The sequence below is a fragment of the Neolamprologus brichardi genome, chromosome 5, assembly GCF_056152115.1.
Source record: "Neolamprologus brichardi isolate AB-2024 chromosome 5, ASM5615211v1, whole genome shotgun sequence".
NCBI classification, from domain to species: Eukaryota; Metazoa; Chordata; class Actinopteri; order Cichliformes; family Cichlidae; genus Neolamprologus; species Neolamprologus brichardi.
This window is the reverse complement of record NC_142108.1, coordinates 1,124,644-1,148,548: the sequence shown is the minus strand read 5'-3', so window position 1 is coordinate 1,148,548 and position 23,905 is coordinate 1,124,644. Positions and strand designations below refer to the sequence as shown.

Sequence of the window (23,905 nt, the reverse complement as noted above, 5' to 3'; positions counted from 1 at the left end):
AAACTTTTTGACATTTATTCATGCTTTAAAGGGCTAATGCATGGCCGGTAAATCCCCCTCACAGTGTTTTGTTGCATGCTTGGCCCTGCAGGAATTTCTGCTGACTGAATGACAGAATACCACAGAAATTGAAAACAGAGAAAACAGAGGCGAACTGGCTCACAGAAAGCGAGTGAAAAAAATAAATAAAACAGAAGTACTGAAAAGAACATCCAGGCAAACAGGTAGAAACAATACAAATCTTCCCTTTTGTTCTCATGCAAAAGCATCATTTCAATACCAAGAACTACGATAGCCTGCAGAACAGTTTGTAGGGCTGCAATGTTCTCATTTCCAGGCCCTTTTTTAAAAATCTATTTTCTATAACATATTAACAAAGCAGAAAAATAAAGTTTTCAGTTGTGTGTGTCTGTGTTTTTATTCCAATATCAACAGAACTTCAACATATGTTGTACTCAGTCTTTTGTCAAGTAAATTTTGGGAATGCATAACAAATGTTTTTTTGAAATATTTACATAGATATTAACAAAAAGTAGACTGTAACGACACGCTACTCTGAAGAATATATTCCATACACAATATAGTAAAAAAAACAATGAAGAAAAACACAGATAACCAACAAAACTCAAAGAATATACATTTCCCGTAAGTCTAGAAAAAAATACTTTATACTCTGTACTTAAAATGCATTTTAACATTGGCTTAATTACAGCATCTCGAATGTGCAATTTATATTGATAATGCCTTTTAGTACAAATGCAATACCTTTTTGAAATAAACTGTGCCGGCGGCTTTTTTCTACAGTTGTTAATATTTAAAGAGCAACCTGCATTCATCAGCAAAAGCAACAGTTAGGCTCAGATGTTGTACACTATAAACATGATTAAAAAAAGAAATAGCTACATGACTGATGAATAAAACCTTCCTCTTCACATAGATCTGTACACTTGATACCGTGCGCTCACCCTCAGAGATCAAGCGATAGCCGAAAGTGCTGTGCTCTCTGGGCCAGCTGCGTTGCGAACTCTTGAGCTTCGTGAAGAGCTTGCTTATCAGGAAAGTGCAGTGCCGCCTTCTTGGTGGCCACAGCTAGCTGCTTCAGGAGAGCGCACAGGTGGTTGCTCTTACACAGGAGACTTTGGTTCAACCCTTTACGATGGGCTTCCCTGTACAAAGTGTCTACCAGTCTCTGGCCCACCATAATCACCAGCTTACTTTGTGAGATGAATTTCTCTGGTGGCTGGCCATCCTGAAGGCTTCCCACAAATCCACCAATGGCCTTTTGGAGAGCGCCAAAGTAAAGTCTGCAGTGCTCTGACATGGAAGATAATTGCTTTTCTTCGGTGCCACTGCCAGAGTCGGAGGAGTGTTGCTTGGCCTGGGCAGGGGAGAAACAGAATAAAGGTAAACATGGCCGTGCCTTCTAGACTGGTTTGTCTGCTTCAGACTAAAAATCCTATTATAAATTAAAAAGGTCTGTTGTAGAGGACTGTGTCAGTTAATGAGGAGACGTACCTTCATCATCTCTGTTCTTGGTGTGACATTCTCTTTAGGTTCCTTCTGCACTTCCCGCTGTTTGTTTTCCTCTTTCTTAGTCTGAGGAAAATTCAAAGGCAATATATTAATAAGTATGCAGCATGGGTTTCTTGTGGCTAAAAAGTAGGGCTGCTCCATTAATCGAATTTTAATCTCGATTACGATCTGGGCTTTCAACGATCATTAAAAATGACTGAGCCGATTATTAGCCCCTCCCTCGTGCTTTACTCTCGCGCTGCTCCGTGTGGCAAATCGAGCGCACCTCTCTGCATTTCGAACACGTGTCACAACAATTAAGAGCAGCGGTCTCCAACCTTTTTTGCGCCACGGACCGGTTTATGCCCAACAATATTTTCACGGACCGGCCTTTAAGGTGTCGCGGATAAATACAACAAAATAAAACTAGTACCGGTACCCAAAAAAAGAAGATTTATTCATAACACACGTGAAAAGACCCAGGAAAACCGAGTAAACGATAAAAACAATAACAAAATAACGCTGAAAACCGATAAAAACCCTGAAAACGATACATTTCACACCTGAGCCTCAACTCTCGCGGCCCGGTACCAAACGACTCACGGACCGGTACCGGTCCGAGGCCCGGGGGTTGGGGACCGCTGATTAAGAGGACCCGAGGGAAGCTCGGAAAGCTAAGCAGAAGTTATTTGGAGAGGAGAGTGACTGCTGTTGGTTGAAAAGAGGTAAAAAAAAGCTTCAGTGGTGTGGAAACATTATGGGTTCGTGGAGTCAGACGTGGATCAAGTAGACAGTGTGTAAACTTTGCTACAGTGTCGTAGCTGCACCACAGAGCAACACTGCAAAGTTCACTAAACATAGATGTTTACATTTATTTCTTATATTGCAAACATTTGCACTGTTATCAGTATTTGCACTATTTTATATTATTTTTTGACAATCTTTAAAGTCATTATTCAACACATTGTTATTGTTAAATAAATATCGTCAAATAATCGAGATCTCAATTTCAGCGAAAATAATCGTGATTATCATTTTTGCCATAATTGAGCAGCCCAACTAAAAAGTCATTTTTATATTATGACAGAGGAGCAGAAGTTGATACCTGCAGCTCCACATAATCATTGTCGTCCTCAGCTAAGTCCCCTTCTTGTTTGGGTTTGTCAGGACATTTTTTTTCTGGAGCATCCGTGGTGTTTGCAGACTCTTGATCTCTCTGAGGAGTTCGGAACAGAAGCTTGCCATTGGCGTTGATGATCGATACTAGGCGCTTTACATCGTCTGGAATAGTTCTTGCCACCATAACAAAGCGCTCCAATTGGTCAGGTGTCTGGACCTTCCCCGGTTCCTGACTGAGCTTATTTAGAGGCCATTTGGCCTCATTCAGATTCATCACTGTTTGTTGTAAAATCACACCTGAATCCTCTATGATGGAAAGCTGTTTAAAGAGCCTGGTCTGCAGGTTGGCGTCAGTCAAACGACGGGCATTTCCTTTAACATCTAGGGCAAAGTTTAGGAAGCCTGTCAGAGAACAAACAATCAACTCTGCTGCTTCTTTGATCTCCTTGAGATGTTTCTCCAGATGTTCCTTACACCTCCAATGACTGCTGACAAAATGCATGAGTTTGGGCACCGCTTCACAAACGGACTCCTGCAAGTCCAGCAGTTTGCGGCACGCCTCATCCTGACCGAGTGTTACTTCTCGCAGAAGCTCGGGGGAAGAGGAGCTCAGGGCCAGAGAGTCACAGGAGCTGTTGGAAGAGCTGGAGGCCGTGCTGATTCTTTGATGATCTGCTGCAGACTGATGCTTGTTTCGACCTTGCTCATCTTCACGCAATGCAGTTTGCCCGCTTTCTTGAATGCCGTGAAAGGTTGTATAGGCCAGAAAGTTCCTCATCCGCTGCAGACGCACTCTTTGGAGCTCAAAATCATTGCTTGAGTTACCCCTGCACTCTATGGGGTTTTGATCATTGGGCTGATCGGTGACACCTTGGATGACGTGTTCCTCCTTGGCTGGAACCACATATACAGACTCTTCTGTTGGCTTCAGGGTTGGAAGTTTGTTGTAATCTTTTGTTGTAATTTGGATATCGGGAGATTTTGGTTTGGGTATATCATAAAGCAATATAGGTGGACTTTCTTTTCGATGTGCTGGAAGAGTGTCATACATCTGCCTGGAAATTGATTTGCTGGACAAGGTATCAGAGATGTGACAGGATGGACTTTGTTTCTCAGGTCCCACTGGCACATCATAGATCAACTCAGGTTTGCGAGAACTGGGAAGGGTGTTGTATCCATCTATCATTTTATTTTGGGATTCTGTGGCTGATGGAATGGGGATGTCATAATTTGGGTCCTGGGAAGGGGGTGGTGGGACCGGATACACCTGTGAACAAGAACAAAGTTGTTCAGCACTTAAAGTACAAGTCCTACATCTGTTTTGCGGGAAACCTGACAGTTGAGTTAGTGCCCTGGGACTTTTGTTTCCCAAACCCGATCCAATGAAGCATCTTTTGGATGTTCAGGAACAAACTTGACTCATAAAGGCCCAAATTAGCTCTTCATCAACCCCAAAAATTTGCTGCTAACATCCCAGTGCCATAAGTCAGATCTATGTCCTTACCCTGATAATCAGCAGTACTTTGTTAGACAAAGGAGTAACAGGCAGGTTAATTTTAATGTTTTGACTGATTTTCTGTATTTAAAAATAATAACAGACCACATTTATAAAAGGCACCAATCCTTGCTTCATTAACCTCTTAACATCTACCATGCTAGTTTTGTTTTTGCCAAATGCCAAAGGAAAAAAAAATGTTACAAAACATTAGAATTCAAAAGAAATCTTCATACATTTTCACATCTCTGTTTTTGTTTTTGTTTTTTGGTAAAAGGCTTCATGTTCCAAACAGGTGAAAATTTTATAGAAAGGACGGACATTAACCAAATCTAAACCATATTAACCTTTGAAAGATATTACGAAATGAATGACTTGGTAGAGAAATTTATGGAAGAGGATTAGGGCCACTGGAAAAAAGTGGGAGCGTCTTTTTTTCCCCTTTTCTAGAATTCTGAGAAAAAAGTCAGAGTTCTGACTTCAGTCTCGGAATTCTGACTTTAATCTTGGAATCCTGACTTTAATCTCAGAATCCTGACTTTAATCTCGGAATTCTGACTTTAATCTCGGAATTCTGACTTTAATCTCGGAATCCTGACCCTTTTTTTTTTTCAGAATTCTAGAAAAGAAAAAAAAAAGATGTGCTCACGTTTTTTCACAGTGGCCCTAACAATCAAAACTGCTCCCAGCATTCATAGATGTTTACATCTGCGCTGTAACTGCAATAATTTAATCAACCAATTCCCACTACAACCTGGGTTTGCCTCTTATCTGTAGTTATTTTTATTTAATTTAATAACTGTACAGTACTCTGTTTATAGTAACCATTGTCCCTGATGTAAATATGTATGAAATAAATTGTGTATGATTCTGTTCTGTGTCCTGTGTCCTGTTTGTTTGTATATGTGTCTTTCTGGCTGCTGTTACAACCAAATTTCCCCTTGTGGGACAATTAAAGGATTATTCTATTCTATTCTATTCTATTCTATTCTATTCTATTCTATCCTCTTCTGTGGAAATTAATCCTCTAAAACATCTGAAACTTACATAAGAGTCTTCTGGACTGCTACACATTAAAGTCTCCGGAGAGTTAAGGCCCTTCTCCAGAACTTGCTTTCGTGGCATCGGTGTAGGAGGCGTTGTCTTCTGCGAATAGCACATTAGAAAGAAAATGAAGCTGTCGGACCAAAGCCCAATCAAATAGTATCATCTAAAGTTATCTTGACTTTGAGACATTCTTACAGTGTAAAGGGAAGCTCTTTTTGGTTGGTTCGGCACATCGTACACCTTCCCATTTGGACTGGATGCTGTACTGAAGGATGAAGGCTGCAGACAAAACAGTCAGGCTGTAATATTGGAGTGGACTGGCAGCATTTGCTCTGCTTTGATCAAAGCCACTTTCCCCCCACTGACACATGCGTTAACACGTTTATGGGGACAGTGTTTGCTCTGAAGCCTGTTGAAAGTGCTATTATTCATACACCTTGCCAATTAATGCAGCTCTGTAATGAAAACCATGCTGTTCAGCGACAATTAGGTAGCTACTGTAGAGAGAAACAGGACTTCCCTGGAGCAGGAGAGGAAATGGTGAACATGCGGGAATATATCCCCCCTCCTTCTGCTGCAGAGGCAGCCGTACAGACACTTCTGTTTTTCTGGGGTCCCTGTCAGCATGTGCTGCTGTTTGCAGTTAAAAGTGTCTGAAGTCTGTGTCTGTTTGGCTTTTACAGGCCCATAAAGACCCCAGTGCTGCATGCCTGTCCCCATGGAGAGGCCCCTGGTCTCCATCTGCAAGCTCTTTTGTCAGCAGGGGTTTCATTTCTACAACATTTCTACCTCTCTAATCATGAGCATTAACACTTCCTAAGAAGCATGAATGACTTTGACCTTGGACAAACAGGCTGGCTATCAGCTACAACGAGCTCCTTTCCAAAAACTGCAAAATAATCATTTTCTAAATATAGAAAAAAACGACTTGTACCTTGTGTGCTTCGGGTCCTGCTGTGCTGGGCGTAAATCCTGGTGCTTCTGGACCTTTTGAAGCCAATAAGTGAGCAGAGGGGACCTTGTAGATCATGTCCATGCGTTCATAAGCAGGACTGCTGGTGGTTCTGGGGATGCTGGGTGTCTGGTAGATATTTTGCACACTGTCATCAGTTTTACCATGAGTCGACCTGAGCACTTCATGCACTGCTGGTGCCACCATCTGCGGTAAGAGCTTTAGTCTGTTTGCAGGTGCCAGGCCATGCCGTCCATACAGAGAGCACATCCACCACCCGCTGGTCCCAGCCACGTTTGGATTTATCACGGTGAGGATGTCGCCCTTTCTAAAGGCCAGTTCATCTGGACACTCTGCTGTGTTGTCATACAGAGCCTTTGCTAATTGGTTCTTAAGAACAACAAAAAAAGAGAGACAAATGAAATAAGGGTTAGAAGGTTGCATGTGGTACTACCACACAGGAAGTAGGCTGTGGTCACGTATAATGGTATTTCCTCTTGCAAAATGTGAGTCGAACTCAGTCGTCAGACTCACAGGGAAAAAAATCATAACCCGATTGAAGGTCTAATTCTTCAGTGGCAACAATGCCAAGCTCAGCTGCAAACCCTACGCTAGCCATAGTCCTGTGTTTTAGGAATAAGTAAAAAATACTGTTAACAGCTTCTGATATGCATCACTTATACGTGCGTTTTGTTTCCTGATTACCAAGAGTTGGAAAAGAAACTAAGATGACTTGTTATGATGGAAATGGTGAAGGTCAGGATTATTACCTGTAATAACTTAGACCTCAGAGATAAATTAACTTGTTAACTTCTTTCAGTGACATATTTCTTTGCTTTCACTTCCAGATTGCACTTCCTATCGAGAGAAAAATAGAAAAGCTTCCTCTTGTGGGCGATAGATTTTGCTAGACTTGTTTTGAATCCCAGTTGCACTTTCTAAAAGAAGAAGGGCTGCTGGGTGTTGTGAACGTTTTGTAGTTAAAACACTGCCAAGCATTGGTAAGCATTGGTAAGCATTGGTAAGCATTGTTAGCCATCGTTAGTTCTCGATTCCATAAAAGCACCCAGCTCTTCTATGTGTGACATGTGCATATATAACATGTGGTGTGTGAGAGTTTCTTGCAGCTGAAGCCTTGTTTTCTGTGGTAGCCGTGTTGTGGGGAGACATTCAGTATGAGAACACAGATGTGACACACACACACACACACACACACACACACACACACCTAAACCAAAACCAGTGGGCAGTGTTGAATGCATAGCAAATAGTGGTATGGTGCAGCCACCAACACAAAAGAGGACAGAGAGTGCAGGCACTAACTTAGCTCATAACTCTGTTTTCAATTCTTGTGAATATCGTGCATATCAAAGGTTTTTTTTATCTCTAAATTTAATTCACTTCGACAATTTTGAAAGGAGCATGGAGAGCCAAACCACTTATTTATAAGCAAAGACGGGGACATTGCTACTGACATTATTGGGTTGTGTCTTAAATCACGTTTTTAAGACTCGAAGATTTTAAGCTGAAAGATTTTTTTAAAAAGACGTGTGAACAGTGTTGGGAAGGTTACTTTTAAAATGTATTCCATTACAGAATACAGAATACATGCCCCAAAATGTATTCTGTAACGTATTCCGTTACGTTACTCAATGAGAGTAACGTATTCTGAATACTTTGGATTACTTAATATATTATCATGCTGTTTACAACTACGTGAATGTACTATTGCTGTGATTTATTACTGTTACTGAAGGTCCGCGGCTCCGAACCGTAGTAAAGGGACCTCTGGCTAATACGTCGGGTTCCATGTCGGGCTCGTAGCCGAAAAATAGCTTTACTTTGTTGTGTGGGTCAACTTTGCTTGCGAGAGACGTTGAAAGGCTGCTCCAACGGAACTTATTGTTTCGGAGGAAAACACAACACAGTCGAGTCTTAATAGCTTACTTACACCTGGGCTCGTCAGGCTCTCTTCTTGGCTGCAGTGGTTATTATTATATTTACATGCTTCCAGCTCCCGTTTTTGCTTGACAATAACTCGTGCTTTTCCTTTTTCTCCCTCCTCGCGCTCACAGACACGTATGGCAGTCCATTCTCCCTGCAGCATGGACTACACCGCCCATGAGGCTACATTCTTTAGAGCTATACCTGTAGCATTCTGCCTGTTAGCTTAGCACAACAACAACAACAAAAAGGCCTCTCTCACCCAGGAAACACAAGAGAGAGAGCGTTACCCTGTAACCATGGCAACCGTAATGCTGCCACCTGGAACAACAGAACGTAGCTGTCAAACAAAACCAAAACAGTCCTGACCCGCCACAATATGAAACAGGGAAGTACCGCCGTGTAATCCATTTATTTCAACAAAGTAACTGTATTCTGAATACCACCTTTTTAAACGGTAACTATAACGGAATACAGTTACTCATATTTTGTATTTTAAATACGTAACGGCGGTATATGTATTCCGTTACTCCCCAACACTGTCCATTACAGAATACAGAATACATGCCCTAAAATGTATTCTGTAACATATTCCGTTACGTTACTCAATGAGAGTAACGTATTCTGAATACTTTGGATTACTTAATATATTATCATGCTGTTTACAACTACATGAATGTACTATTGCTGTGATTTATTACTGTTACTGAAGGTCCGCGGCTCCGAACCGTAGTAAAGGGACCTCTGGCTGATACGGTGGGTTCGTGTCGGGCTCATAGCCGAAAACTAGCTTTACTTTGTTGTCTGGGTCAACTTTGCTAGCGAGAGACAGAGAGAGGCGTTGAAAGGCTGCTCCAACGAGCTTATTGTTTTTGGAGGAAAACACGAGCACGGTGTACAGTCGAGTCTTAATAGCTTACTTACAACTGGGCTCGTCAGGCACTCTTCTTGGCTGCAGTGGTTATTATTATATTTACATGCTTCCAGCTCCCGTTTCTGCTCGATGACAGCTCGTACTTTCGACTCCCCTTTTTCTCCCACCTGGCGCTCACAGACACATAATGAGTATGGCAGTGCATTCTCCTTGCAGCACGGACTACACTGCCCATGATGATACATTCTGCATTCTGCCTGTTAGCTTAGCACAACACCAACAAAAAGACCTCTCTCACCCAGGAAACACGCAGAGAGAGAGTGTCGCCCTGTAACCATGGCAACCGTAACGCTGCCACTTGGAACTACAGAACGTAGCTGTCAAACAAAACCCAAACAGTCCTGACCCGCCACAATATGAAACTGGGAAGTACCGCTGTGTAATCCATTTATTTCAACAAAGTAACTGTATTCTAAATACCACCTTTTTAAACGGTAACTGTAACGAAATACAGTTACTCATATTTTGTATTTTAAATACGTAACGGCGGTACATGTATTCCGTTACTCCCCAACACTGCGTGTGACATGTCTCTCACAAGTCATTAACTAATTATCAAACCATAGATAAACCTTTTTAAAATGTTATCATGCAGAATTTGTGATTTAGCCCATAAACCCAGGAGCGTTTATGCAGTTAAGTGGACTGGCCGTATATACAGCAGTGCTTAAAATATTTTAACCATCATATCAGGCTCTAGTTAACACTGACTTGAGTTCTAAACAAAAATAGAGAACAACAAGTTCTGGTGGTCATGCAGGTTGTGCATAAACCTCTGGGTTTCCATGGTAAACTGGTGGGAGACCAGCATGTGAGACAGGATGCTGCTGGATCAGCCTTTACTTTGAGATCAGCTGTGATCTGAGCTTCACAGCTAGCATTAGCAAGTAGATAAGCTTCAGTGATGGGTAAGAGATGACTTTTCTCTCACTTAACAGCTCGGTCAGCATATGTGATGCAGAGAAGATCAGTTGTTAACTTCTTTAGCATTTCAACAAGGAAAGCTGTTGGTCTAGTGTAATAAACAGGCACCTTCAGATTAGCTGACTGAGTGAAACACGTTTCACCAGCCCACACTTTACCTTCATTTTCCAATAATATTCACTGTAGACATTGACAGTTAAGCATGTCACAAACTGCTCGAGCCTTTTAATTCAGCTGATTTTATTTTTTTTATTTGTATATTTTAATTTACTGTTTTTAAACAGTAAATCAGGCCTGTGTTTCTGTTTATTTTCAGAGATACATGATGCCCACAGGTCAGCCATTACAAACAGATGATTTATTGAATATAATGCTGGACACTAAACAGAATATAAAGTATTTAAAATGAGCTTATGGTCTGAAACATACGCAGCAGTAATATTCATCCTTTTATTTTTTTTTTTCATATTTTTATTGAGAGACAAGTGTACATTAGTTTACAATGACAATACAATCTGTTCCCCTCACATATTTTTTAGTTTTTCTTACATGAACAGATACGATAATACACACTCACACACACGCTTAAATAAAATTGAAAAAACAAACAAACAAAACAAAATCTAAGAAGAAACCCAAAACAAACACAAACAACAAACCCTAAAGCACACACACACAAAAAAAAGGGGGATATGATATTAATCAGCTGGTAGAGCGTTTAATGACTTGCAATAGTTTACGAAGGGGCCCCAGATACGATAAAATTCTCTGTATTTGCCCTTCGCCACAAGGCCTATCTTTTGCATATTCATCCTTTTAACACTGATTAGGAACATTTTGCATACCTTCTGTAAAAATCACAAAATACCACTGCCGCTGCTGTAACCTCCTTTTTAATGCTGTTTAAACATTAGAGTCTGTGGGAATCGACTCGCTTTTTGAGAGTCAGATGACCGCTAGAGGAAGCGCAGTTTTTGGGTCTTGGTGGTGTCGTTTCTCAGCATCAGATGTTTCCCACTAGCTTGTGTCTGAAAATCTTCTGAAAAGCTTCGAAGATTACAGATTATGCTATTAAATTGTTTGCTCACACCTACTCCTGATCTTTAAAGCTAACACGTATAATGAAGGATAGCTGGGTTACTCAAACACAGTTGCACAGACGTTGGGATAAACAAATACCGACATGACCTCCCGCTGATAACTCTGTGTGCGGGGAGAGGTTGGGGCAGGGGTACTCTGCTGGCACTGCCCTCTCTCTGAGGGTGAATCTTCTGAAACAAAGAGCCCATTCAACATCAGAGACCAACACGCTCAGCACCTGTTGGGATGCAGGCCTGTGTTGCACACTGACCACAGCAGACCACGGCCTCCTGTCAACACACACACACAGACACATGCAGCAAGCCTCAGCAAACTCCCTAATCCTCGGGGTCATGCTGCAGACATGCAAGTGAAATACACAGGGTCCGATGACAGTCAGCACTGTGGCACTGCGATCTACTTTCTCCTTATAATAATCGTGCACATTATCCTGAGAGGACAACTGCAGAGCTTCATTATAAACTATCCAAACTCTGTATATTTAACACCCATAACCCATGAATGCACGTAAAAAGACTGACCTAATTGCTGGTGGCCAAATTTCATATATAGCCCTTATTTGAATGACACGCCGTCTGACATTTATAGGTCACTCGTCCTCGGGGGGCACATGCACTCGTCCGTCCTTGCCTTGTGGCCGTGCTTCTGTGTCTGTGTGTTGATCCCCGAATATAGTGACAAAGTCAGATTCAGCTGTGACTCTTTTGGATTCCTGCACGCGCCTGCTTGTGCAGATCATGCCCGTGGACAGCTGGGCTTCAGCACTTCAGCTGGACAGCTGCCTCTGCCTCTCCCATCTCTTCTCTGTCCTGTTCACAAATTAACATCAGCTCACCGGCTCACCAACGCAAGGAGTGGCTACTAAAAGTCAGGTGTAGAAGCCAACGAGTTGTAGCGGTTGTACATCGTGCGCTCTAAAGATAAAATGTCTTGTTCCAAACCTCACCCCACGGAGCGTCCTGGATTAAAAACAAATCCGACACGTTTCAAATGATGCGTTTATTTCTGTTGTATTAATTGCAAAGATCAATGTGTTGTTAAAAAGGTGAAAGTGAATTGGTAACACTGATGTCATTGTACCTCTTTTAAAAGGTCAACAACAGCAATACCAATGCACAAAAATGCCGCATTTATTTTAGTCATTGTCATGCCAGGAAGCATCGTGACTAAATGTGAAACAGTGCCACTGTCTCAAAATGGTAACATGTTAGATTTATTTAAGCAAACAGCCTGGTGTCCAGGGTTGAAGTAGTTCAAGGAAAGGAAACTTCTTGATGTTATTCCACAGATATATGACCAGTGTTGGTCAAGTTACTTGAAAAAAGTAATCATTAACTAATTACTGATTACTTCCCCCCAAAAGTAATCCCGTTACTTTACTGATTCCTTATTTTCAAAAGTAATTAATTGCTTAGTTACTTAGTTGCTTTTTAAAAACACGATTTACAACCTGAATAGGTGATAAAGCGATAGATCTTTCAGCCCAATTCTACTTTTTCTGCATAATCATCATACAAAATGTAATCAAATGGAAAAGTCTCTTTTTAAAACTTGTTTTATTAGTTTTAATCTTTTAACTTTATGCATCAAGCAAAAATTTAATTATATGCACCATTCTCTGACTGGAAGAAATTTGTTTAACATTTAAACCTATTTTCTGCACATTCCAGCACATTATGTATATATATATATATATATATATATATATATACATATATATGTATATATATATATATATATATATATATATATATATATATATATATATATATATATATATTTGTGTCAACACTCAGTCTTTCAAATAGATGCAAGTAAAACACAGCAGAAAATAAATAAAGTCAAAGACTAGCGGTCCTGTTGCTCTATTTTCACCTGTAAAGCAGGAGTGGGGTAGGCGGAGGTTTACCCTGGTGCAGGTGTGCCGCGGTCAGTGGAAGGATACGGCAGTTTCTCTGAGAGTTTCCCATTACGTCGTAGCTACTCGGTGCTTGCTTGGAAGTTTAGGGTTTTTTCGCTGTAAAAAGAAGTTTTCTTCCGACGCACAACGGACACTAATGTTTTTGTCACTTTTTATGGAATCAAACTCAAAGTAAGGTCAGTACTTCCACGCTTTAAACACTGCACGCTCATACTCTCTCCCGCACTCGATATGTTATCCATTGTTGATCTGCACACAGCTGTTGTCACGAACGTCACACTCGCTTACGTCACTGTCATGAGACATTCTCGCAAAAAAATCACGGTTTTAGTAACGCAGTAACGCAGCGTTCCTACGGGAAAGTAACGGTAATCTAATTACTGTTTTTGCAATAGTAATCCCTTACTTTACTCGTTACTTGAAAAAAGTAATCGGATTACATGCCCATCTCTGTATATGACACAAATGTTACATGCTCACATCTCTGTGATGGGCCTTAGGATGGACACAGAGCTCGGACAACAACCAGTGTCAGCGGTCAGGGAGGGGACGTTGATCTTACGCTATAAACTCTTCTTCAACGATGCCGTTCAAAAGCCCAAAACAGATGTAGCCTTGCTAATGTAACAAAGACTGCTAGTATGGAACAAAAGAGAGAAACTCATAAACCACAAGTCCTCACAAACAGATCATTCAGTTATAGAATTTCACAGTCAATTATGTATAATCGACCAGCTTCTACATGTTTACACACACGTATTAAAATATGAGCACATATTTACTGCATAGGTGGTAACAATTCAGTCGTTTCTAACAACGAAAGCACAGACTGCTCGGTCATCATAACGTCATCATTCAGATGCACTCTGCAAAGTCGGTGACAACACTGCTCTGTTCTTTCCTTCCTCTTTTTAGCTCCCTTATTTTTCTGTTTGGCTTGCTAACCATAATTTGTACTGCCATTGCACCATTGAAGTACTCTGTAAGACACATGTGGAAAAACAACTCGTTGCATAGCTGATGCTACCAGGTTTAGCATGATTCATCACAAATGACAGACAGCTAGGTCAAAAAGTACAGGTCATATATCTGAACCCAAACCTGTAATCAGCGGAGTATAAAACAATTTGGTTCATAGTGAACATTTGTACTGCACAATAAAGTTAGGCTTAGGTTCACAAAGTAGAACCATGAGTTACACAAATAATGAAGCTCTTATGATGTGTCCAACTTGAACTTAAAGCTGTGCCATGTGGAGGGAGGGGCTTATTTTTGTAGTCATGTTGATTGGGCCTTTGAGTCTTTGACTGCCAAGCACATGGTGACTGTGGGAAGGACAAACTCTTTTTTTAACAGGAAGAGGTCTTTTGCAAAACTAAGTGAAAGAAGGCCAGTCATCTGAGGGGATTTCAGAAAGACCGGCCTGTCTCAGAGCTCTCCAATGCCCCATTACTGGACTTCTCGAAACTCACCTCTCTAACAAGGCCAATGTTTTCATTTGATCCATTTACTTTTTGTAAAAGTTTCCTACAAATGAAGATACAAATCTTCATTGAAGATACAAATCTTCATTACTATTAGAAACTGTTAGTGAGGTCACGGTGGTCAAAATGCAGTCGGTCACAGGCTGTGGGAGAGTTCACATAGAAACTTGTTGCTTCTTGTGTTTATTCATAATTCTACTGTCAAAGTATTTTGTAACCAGTGACGCACATTCAGCGGGTATTTTGTAACTGTACTACAAACTACTACTGGGAAGATAACTGGAACTTTTCTTCCTGTATAGCCAAACAGCATCGTGCAAGTCTTTATGTGGTAGTGTGTACCTTTAGAGCCAGTGCAACACGAACAAGCTTAGGATCAGTTCCTAGTTTGGGAACATCCCCCGTTTGGTTGACCAAGACACGAACTCGGGGTCAGGTCAAAGCCTCGTCCATTATACCTTCAATGCAAATCTGTCACACAGGAGCAGAGATGCACTACGATTTAAGAAACAAAAATTCTTTTCCCAGGCAGAGTGGTGGGAGTGCAGTGCCGGAGATGAGACATAGCTGACATCAACTCCTGTCTTTAATGTGTAACGGAAGTCAGCTTGTAAATATGACATATTAGAATTTCCCACAGAAACAAAGAGTTGTGTTGGTGGGGGCGGTGTGTGTTTGTGTGTGTGTTTGTGTGTGTGTGTGTGTGTGCGCAGATGGAGACAGAAGGAGGAAAAAGCTAAGTGTAATATCCCCATAAATTATCATTTGACACGTGTGGAATCTGTCTCTGGTCTCTGGTCAATCACTTTTTCAAATCTTAGATGATCTTCAGATGTGCTTCGTGGAAAATCACTTTTGTCAACCTTCCCCCAACCCAAACAAATCCAAGAGGAGGTCAACACAGACTCTGTGGCAGTGACACCGACTCGCTGCAGCTGCCCTGGTATTTCCTGTACGGGAACTGGTGAGAACTATGTCGAAAACTCAACTAATGAAAACTTCCAAGCAGCTTTTGGTGGACTGATCTGTGACTGAACTAAAGAAAAGAGACATTTAAAGTTTCAATACTCAACAGAAAAATCTACTGATGGAATAACTATTGGATTCTTTTGTTAAACCTGTCTCAGGATTAAAACTAGTAAGAAACAAAATATTTCCTTTTACAAATTAAAAGCGGATACATAAGAAACAAATTACACCATTTGGAAATTCGATGCTGCTGATGTGGTTTTTCTGCTACACTTCACTTGACAAGCGCAGCGTCTGTGACTGAAAATTGGCTGAAAATTGAAGCCAAAAACTGCAGTTTCTCTATTGTCTGTATGAGGCTGTTTGTACAGCATAAACCTTTAAATGACTCTAAACAAGGATTGGGTGCTCAAGTGTGAATTTATTTTGGACTCCCTTCAAGCGTGGTCAGGTGTGAGTCTTCAATAAAGTGGTGACGCAACCGAACAACTTGTATCTGTTTATTTATTTGTTGTTTGATCTTAAAATATGCAGTTTAGAAATGGCTCAAGAGCCCTTTCAGACTTGTGTCAATCTGCAGTTTTCCCTCTGAGATCTTCACTGTCTTCCTTGGATTTTTCCATTGATCTGAGTATTGGTCAGTGAGTGTTGTCAAAAACTACCAGCTGATCACTGATGAGAAGCTAATAGGCCTCGGCTTTGTTACATTAAGATACATGGTTGAACTTAATTCACTACTTATTAAAAGATGTAAGTGAAATGTATTCAGATAGCACTTTTTAAGACAAGAATCTTTTACAAAGTGTTGTGTTTTCAGCTGTTTTTTAAAAGAAGCCGCAGAGTCAATGGTGCGTAGAGGGGGGAGGGAAACTGTTCCACAGTTTTGGCGATAAGGTTTAGAAAGCATGATCCCACTTTGTTTCCAGAAGACCACTAATATTGGATCTAAGGATCTGGTTTGGAGGATGAGGGTGAAGTAGAGTCGGGGCCTCTCTTCGTAAGGCTGTAAATGTAAGAGCAGAGATGGGCAGTAACGCGTTACTTGTAACGCCGTACTGTAATCTGATTACTTTTTAAAAAAGTAACGAGTAAAGTAAGGGATTACTATCGCAAAAACGGTAATTAGATTACCGTTACTTTCCCGTGGGAACGTTGCGTTACTGCGTTACTAAAATCGTGATTTTTTTGCGAGAATGTCTCATGACAGTGACGTAAGCGAGTGCGTCGTTCGTGACAACAGCTGTGTGCAGATCAACAATGGATCATATATCGAGTGCAGAGAGAGTATGAGCGTGCAGCGTTTAAAGCGTGGAAGTACTGACCTTACTTTGAGTTTGATTCCATAAAAAGTGACAAAAACATTAGTGTCCGTTGTGCGTGGGAAGAAAACTTCTTTTTACAGAGAAAAAAACCCTAAACAAGCTCAGAGTGCGCAATAACGTAATGGGAAACTCACAGAGAAACTCGTGGATTCTTCCACTGACCGCTGCGGCACACCTGCACCAGGGTAAACCTCCGCCTACCCCACTCCTGCTTTACAGGTGAAAATAGAGCAACAGGACCGCTAGTCTGTGACTTTATTTATTTTCTGCTGTGTTTTACTTGCATCTATTTGAAAGACTGAGTGTAAACACCAAAAATATTTTATTTTATGTGCTGGAATGTGCAGAAAATAGGTTTAAATGTTAAACAAATTTCTTCCAGTCAGAGAATGTTGCATATAATTTAATTTTTGCTTGATGCATAAAGTTAAAAGATTAAAACTAATAAAACAAGTTTTAAAAAGAGACTTTTCCATTTGATTACATTTTGTATGATGATTATGCAGAAAAAGCAGAACTGGGCTGAAAGATCTATCACTTTATCACCTATTCAGGTTGTAAATCGTGTTTTTAAAAAGTAACTAAGTAACTAAGTAATTAATTACTTTTTATAATAAGTAATCAGTAAAATAACGGGATTACTTTTTTGGGGAAGTAATCAGTAATTAGTTACTGATTACTTTTTTCAAGTAACTTGACCAACACTGTGTAAGAGTGAGTGTAAATTTATGAGTGTGAGTTAAAAACCTCGCTGTAGCATTTTGGACAGCTTGAAGGTGATTTACAGAACAATAACAATAATAAATCGGGAATAGAAAAAGGCACAAACAAGCATCTCCAGTTCACCTTTGGAGACGTCAGTCGTGGGTTTAGCAAAAAAAAAAACTAAATAGAAAAAGCAAGAGCGGGTCACACACTTGATATGAACATCAAAAGTCAAAGACTGATCAAAAGTTGACCCAAGATTGCGAGCAGTAGCTTTTACTGTAGACGAGTAAGAACCCAGACGTTGTCTAATTTGGGGCTTGATGCTCTCTGCAGCAACACTCAGTCTTGTCTGTGTTAAGCTGCAGAAAACTGTTTGTCAGTCCATTAGAACAGATAGTTTATCCAGTTTACAAGGTTTAAAAGAGAGCTGCAATGGGATATCATCTGCATGCAAATGATAGGAAATGATTTTAAAACTAATAATAATAAGGCCTAATGGCAGGATATGTAATGAGAATAACAAGGGGCTTAAAACAGATCCTTGCAGAACACTGCATGAAAATACAGCTACATCTGACCAAAAGGTTTCCACTGACACCAAAAGTGTTCGCCAGAATTCAAATGAACCATTTCACGACGTATCAAAGGCTGAGCTACGGTCTACACATGCTGTACAAACAGTAAGCCTCATATGGACAATAGAACAAGGACTGAGCAGTCACCGCTATCTGCGGCCATCGAAAGGTCATCTGTGACTTTAAGGAGAGCCGTTTCTGTGGAGCGCAACTTCCTAAAACGCGATTCAAAGTTATCAAGAATATCATGCTTCTCCAGCAGCGCCTTCCTTACTTGTGACCAAACAGCTTTTCCCGATCTGTGTCTAAAGACAGTTTTTAGATGTACCTTACAAACCAAACGTTCTAATTAGAAAGCTTAAAGTTAAAGACCTGATAACTTAGCAGTTCATGTCTAAACCACTTGTGGATCTGAAAAACCAAAGTGTTAAAATGACCAAAACGCTAAAAGCGGGGCTGTGCTCAAAATCAGCGAGGGCGCGCCTGTGAGACAGACTACAAATGGTAAATGGCCTGTATTTGTATAGCGCTTTACAAATGCACTACAGTGAGATGCATCTTTCATCTGCAGAGGTGTAGCATGAACAGTGGTTGACAGGCTGGTCAAAGTGAGGAGTATTTCTACAGATAACACTCGGGCTGCAGGCCCACTGTTTCCCTGACAGGAACTTATCTCATTGCTTGCACTCTGGTTTTATTTATAGTCACACTTCCTCATGCTCATCTTCTGCATTTTCTCTCACTAAAGATATTCACTACGGGATTGCTCAACATATTTTTTGCTTTGGGATCATTTTGATGCGTTAGTACAGTTGCAGTAGTGAAGAGCAAGGTGACCGTATCAGCTCATTTTTGCAGTAGCCCTTGGGTGTCAGACATTCACATTTCATGTTATCGACGTGTTTTTTTTAATTTTTGCGCTCGAGTACGAAAAGGGAGAGACGTGCATGCAAACAGAGGGATTACTTAAATGTTCTTTGGTGGTGAAATTTGTAGAAATGTAGTAAACTTCATATGTGACTTCACTGATAACTGAGGAACTAAAATATCGTTTCCTAAATCAAGAATGATCTCATGAGCTCAAGTATGGCCACTGGGAGGTAAACATAGCTCAGTGTATTTACAAAAATCCCCACCGGGGGACTTAAATGACAGAATATATCTTTAACATGAGCTTTATACCACAGAAGCCACAGGGTGTGGGGGGCATGTGGGGGGCGCTCACTATACTACTGACATACTTACCTCAAAGGTTATACAATCGTGAGTTCATGAGACCTGTGTGTTCTATGAAATTAACATTATATTCAGTTCATTAGAACAGCGGTCCCCAACCTTTTTTGTGCCACGGACCGGTTCATGTCTGACAATATTTTCAAAGACCGGCCTTTAAGGTGTCGCAGATAAATACAACAACATAAAACCAGTACCGGTACAAAAAAAGAAGATTTATTCATAACACACGGGAAAAGACCCAGGGAAACCGAGTTAACCATAAAACCGATAAAAACCGATAAAAACCCTGAAAACCGCTGCCCGGTACCCAGTGTTGGGGAGTAATGGAGTACATGTACCGCCGTTACGTATTTAAAATACAAAATATGAGTAACTGTATTCCGTTACAGTTACCGTTTAAAAAGGTGGTATTTAGAATACAGTTACTTTGTTGAAATAAATGGATTACACGGCGGTACTTCCCTGTTTCATATTGTGGCGGGTCAGGACTGTTTGGGTTTTGTTTGACAGCTACGTTCTGTTGTTCCAGGCGGCAGCATTACGGTTGCCATGGTTACAGGATGACGCTCTCTGCGACTGTGTTTCCTGGGTGAGAGAGGTCTTTTTGTTGTTGTTGTGCTAAGCTAATAGGCAGAATGCTACAGGTATAGCTCTAAAGAATGTAGCATCATGGGCAGTGTAGTCCGTGCTGCAGGGAGAATGGACTGCCATACCCGTTATGTGTCTGTGAACGAGGGAGGGAGAAAAAGGAAAAGTACGAGCTGTCATCGAGCAAAAACGGGAGCTGGAAGCATGTAAATATAATAATAACCACTGCAGCCAAGAAGAGAGCCTGACGAGCCCAGTTGTAAGTAAGCTATTAAGACTCGACTGTACACCGTGTTCGTGTTTTCCTCCAAAAACAATAAGTTCCGTTGGAGCAGCCTTTCAACGCCTCTCTCTGTCTCTCGCTGGCAGAGTTGACCCAGACAACAAAGTAAAGCTAGTTTTCGGCTACGAGCCCGACACAGAACCCACCGTATTAGCCAGAGGTCCCTTTACTACGGTTCGGAGCCGCGGACCTTCAGTAACAGTAATAAATCACAGCAATAGTACATTCATGTAGTTGTAAACAGCATGATAATATATTAAGTAATCCAAAGTATTCAGAATACGTTACTCTCATTGAGTAACGTAACGGAATACGTTACAGAATACATTTTGGGGCATGTATTCTGTAATCTGTAATGGAATACATTTTAAAAGTAACCTTCCCAACACTGCCGGTACCAAACCACTAACGGACCGGTACTGGTCCTTGGTCCGGGGGTTGGAGACGCCTGTATTAGATGATAATGTTTCAAAAAGCCAAAACAAACTTTTGAAGAGAAACTCAAAGGTCTGATTTAAAAAATAAAATCTGCTGTTTTATCGGCAGGCTGATATTAGATGTTGGCTGATCTGCTGACATTTATGACAGCAGACATTTATACTCTCTGTGTCTTAAAGATAAACGAAACGTAGGCCAGTATGTCTGAATATTGAAATCACCAAATATTGGTATTGGCCTTGAAGTCAGGCTCTATATAAACAACTATTTGTTGTCCGACTTAGGATGCTTCAGTTACGCTCTTGTGGTATAAATTTCCATTACATGAAAGTACAGCCCAACACTAACACATCTGATATCCGAGCGTCTGCTGTAGCGTCTTTTTCTTCACATTCTTTTGTTTTTCACTTGATTTCGGAAATTTTTAAATTATTTTTTAACATTGCAATTTACAGTACGTGCATCTAGGTAGGGCTGTTGCATTGGCCTCTATAATATCTCTTTAGTAGTGGCATAAGCTGTTTTTGGTCACTTGGGGGAGCTCAGCAAGCTGTGAGAGAAACTTAATTTGGCCTCAAACGACTTCATAAACACATCTAACTCTTTAGCTCATACAGTAACACACTGTGGGCTCAGTGAAGCTTTTATTTATTGCTCCTCACTGATGGGAGTAGAAACCAAAGCAATAAGCTGGAAGACATAATAAAATTCCCTCACATGTGAAAAAAAAGCCATGTAAGGAATGAGCGAGCATGAGCATTCTCCTCGTGTTTGTAGCTGATGGGTTCGTTTTTTGGTTTTTTGTTTCCCAATTACCTTTTTGCTATTACAAACTTGAACAACTTGATCTGTTAGCTATGGTTTTCAGATAAACCTCCCACTAACTGAGCTGGATCCACTCATTTATCATTACTGTAGTAATTAGTAAGTACTGTAGCTTGTTTGAGGAGGATCCAGTTACCTACTTTATTAATGATTTCCTCAAAAGTCCTCAGGAGTTAAACGCATGACTGAAGATCACAGGGGTTAAATTAGCTCAAGAAACTTAGATCAGCTTCCTTTTGTGGGTGATGTTGTTGCCACTTCTCCACACCAGCCTCCTGCTGTGTAAACCTCTGTGACTGTGCACTGACTACTGCTCTCAGATGATAAAAACAGACACTAAGCAACACACTAGGCGGCTCAAAATAGCTTTCTGCAGCCCGATAAAGGCATGGATCGGGTATAAAACAACCTTCATGTATGGGAAGTTCGATTGCTTAAACAGAGTTAGTCATCAGCCAAGCCAGACAGTATTTGTAAAGGGAAAATGAATAAGATGAGCTCAGTCAAACTGGTTGCTTCGCTTGGGGATTGTCAGAATGATGCATATCCTTTCCCACCACTGGTAACTCCAGATAGGGTTTGGGAAGATTGTGCTCTGCTCTTTCATTCATCATATAGAGGTTTTTAAACTTTTTCTACCAGCCTACACTGACTGGCCTGAGAACTGTCCAACGCAGCGACTGGAGCAGAATTCTCAGCTCACTTTAATGCTTTCCACATCTGCCGTTGGCCGCAGTGCTCCCCTGATCCGCGACTCTCAGAGCGCTTCAACAAACACTTGTTTCTGGAGGCAGAATGGTGAAAATACACGATGGCAACCGTGATACGGTGGGAAATGGTAGGATTCATTACCCAACTGGTGTGGCCTAAATTAATGACTGTGAAGCTCATCGTAGTCTAAGGAGCTTGAAAAGCGTCTGGACTTCTTTAAGTTTCCTTGAAGACGTTTCACCTCTCATTCAAGAAGCTTCTTCAGTTCTAAGAGCGATTGGTGGAGAGCTGCAGAGGGTCATTGACCCCCTATTCATCCTCTACCCAATCACATGAGCCAAGGTGTGAAAACGGGTGTGTGTCAGAAAAGGTATTACAGTATTAAAGTGTGCATAAGCCCTCCACCAATTTCTGTAGACTTGAACTTTTTCAGCATATTCCCAAATGTCACAGTGACTGCCTTTCACAATAAAGGCACACAAAATAAAGGCTCCAATAAAATGATAATGGACACTGTGTCATAATGCACATGTGATCCTCTCAGGAGATCGTCCGCGTCCCTCTCACCCTATCCCAGCATCCCCTCCTTCACTACATTGTGAACCTCTGTGGTCTTCCTCCTGCCTGACAGCTCCATCTTCACCCATCTCAGCCTTTCCTCTAACTTTGCCTCCAAATTGCTCAACCTGAGCTGTTACAATAATAAATGATTGTGTAATTGTTCTTTTTGTGCGTATGACAGCTCTGGTTACTGACTCATCATTCACTTGTATTTGGAGTTTAATCAGTTTCCAAAAAAGATAACAAACAAATCAAAAACTTGACTAACACTTATTTTCTGTAATTTACTATCGATATTAGGATAATATTATAGGGATTTTCTTTAAAATGAGGATAATCGTTAAGTTCTGAAGCTGCGGCAGCCCTATTCGAAACAACCATAGTGTTTGGGCTTGAAAACCACAAACATATCTAGAAACCACTGCATTAGTTGCTGCAGTAACTATTTTTGTAGCATGTAGTTGATGAGGTTGCAATGCAATCAAGCCACGATTGTAGTAGTAGTTGATTTTCCACAGTGCGTAAAGTTTCAGTGATCAGATGATAGTTTGAATATTAAGAGCTTGTGTCTGTTGGTTTTATCATTCTGAAAACATCCAGCTTCACGTCCTCAGTTATCTGCGGCTGAGCAACTTCTAAAGGCTTTAGTGTTAATGAGGCTCTTAGAGTTTCCCTCACAGCTCTGTGTCAGGATGGACTCAGGTTACAGCCTACAGTAGAGCAGGTCACAGGGGTGTGTGTAGAAATAGGCGGTAGCCGACACCGCGGCTTAAAGCGAAAGCCGAGCAGGTGGTCTACAGGCACATTCCTCTGACGGCAGGACACAACAGGGTGGATGCTGCATTACAAAGTAAAAGCTGAGTAACTGTTGAAGCGCAGAAGCAGCTGCAGCACTCACCATGATCGTTAAGGAAGGAGCTGCATCCACACAGAGAAATAAATCCGTCTGCCGAGGGTCGCAGTTTCAGTGAAGCGCGTGTGTGTGGAAAGTCTGCGTGCTGTCCTCTTCCTCCGTGCCTCACAAGCATATTGTCTGAGCTGTCACGGCGAGCCCGGCTGTTTTACACAGGGCGGAGAAACTCAGCTGCTTTCCCGCAGCCCCATTGGTCAGAGAGACACTCCTGCACACACTCACACAAACTTGTGCCCCACCCACTGCTTTTCTTTATGTTTTAACCCATCTTCATGGCACTCTGCACTTCCTTTACCCTCAATTTTTCTTGTAAAGCAGAAGTACCCCGCTCACCACTAGTCTG

General features: G+C 41.1%; 1 protein-coding gene across 1 annotated transcript; it reads right to left on the bottom strand.

Annotated features, from left to right (window-relative positions):
* Window positions 1-285: 285 nt before the first annotated feature.
* Window positions 286-23,669, bottom strand: cass4 (Cas scaffold protein family member 4). The gene is made up of 7 exons (XM_087840469.1): window positions 23,548-23,669; window positions 6,108-6,515; window positions 5,369-5,452; window positions 5,174-5,272; window positions 2,618-3,898; window positions 1,516-1,596; window positions 286-1,378 (listed from the first exon to the last, which is right to left on the bottom strand). Exons 1-7 carry the CDS (start codon window positions 23,548-23,550, stop codon window positions 968-970), a joined length of 2,367 nt encoding a protein of 788 aa, XP_087696595.1. The 5' UTR covers window positions 23,551-23,669; the 3' UTR covers window positions 286-967.
* Between the last annotated feature and the right edge of the window lie 236 nt (window positions 23,670-23,905).

Bases quoted from the DNA above. Each gene is read 5' to 3' on its own strand.
- cass4 (XM_087840469.1), bottom strand. The intron at 3,899-5,173 runs GTAAGTTTCAGA...TCTTGTTCACAG, and splicing joins GCAGTCCAGAAGACTCTTAT to GTGTATCCGGTCCCACCACC. The intron at 1,597-2,617 runs GTATCAACTTCT...AATTTTCCTCAG, and splicing joins ATGATTATGTGGAGCTGCAG to ACTAAGAAAGAGGAAAACAA.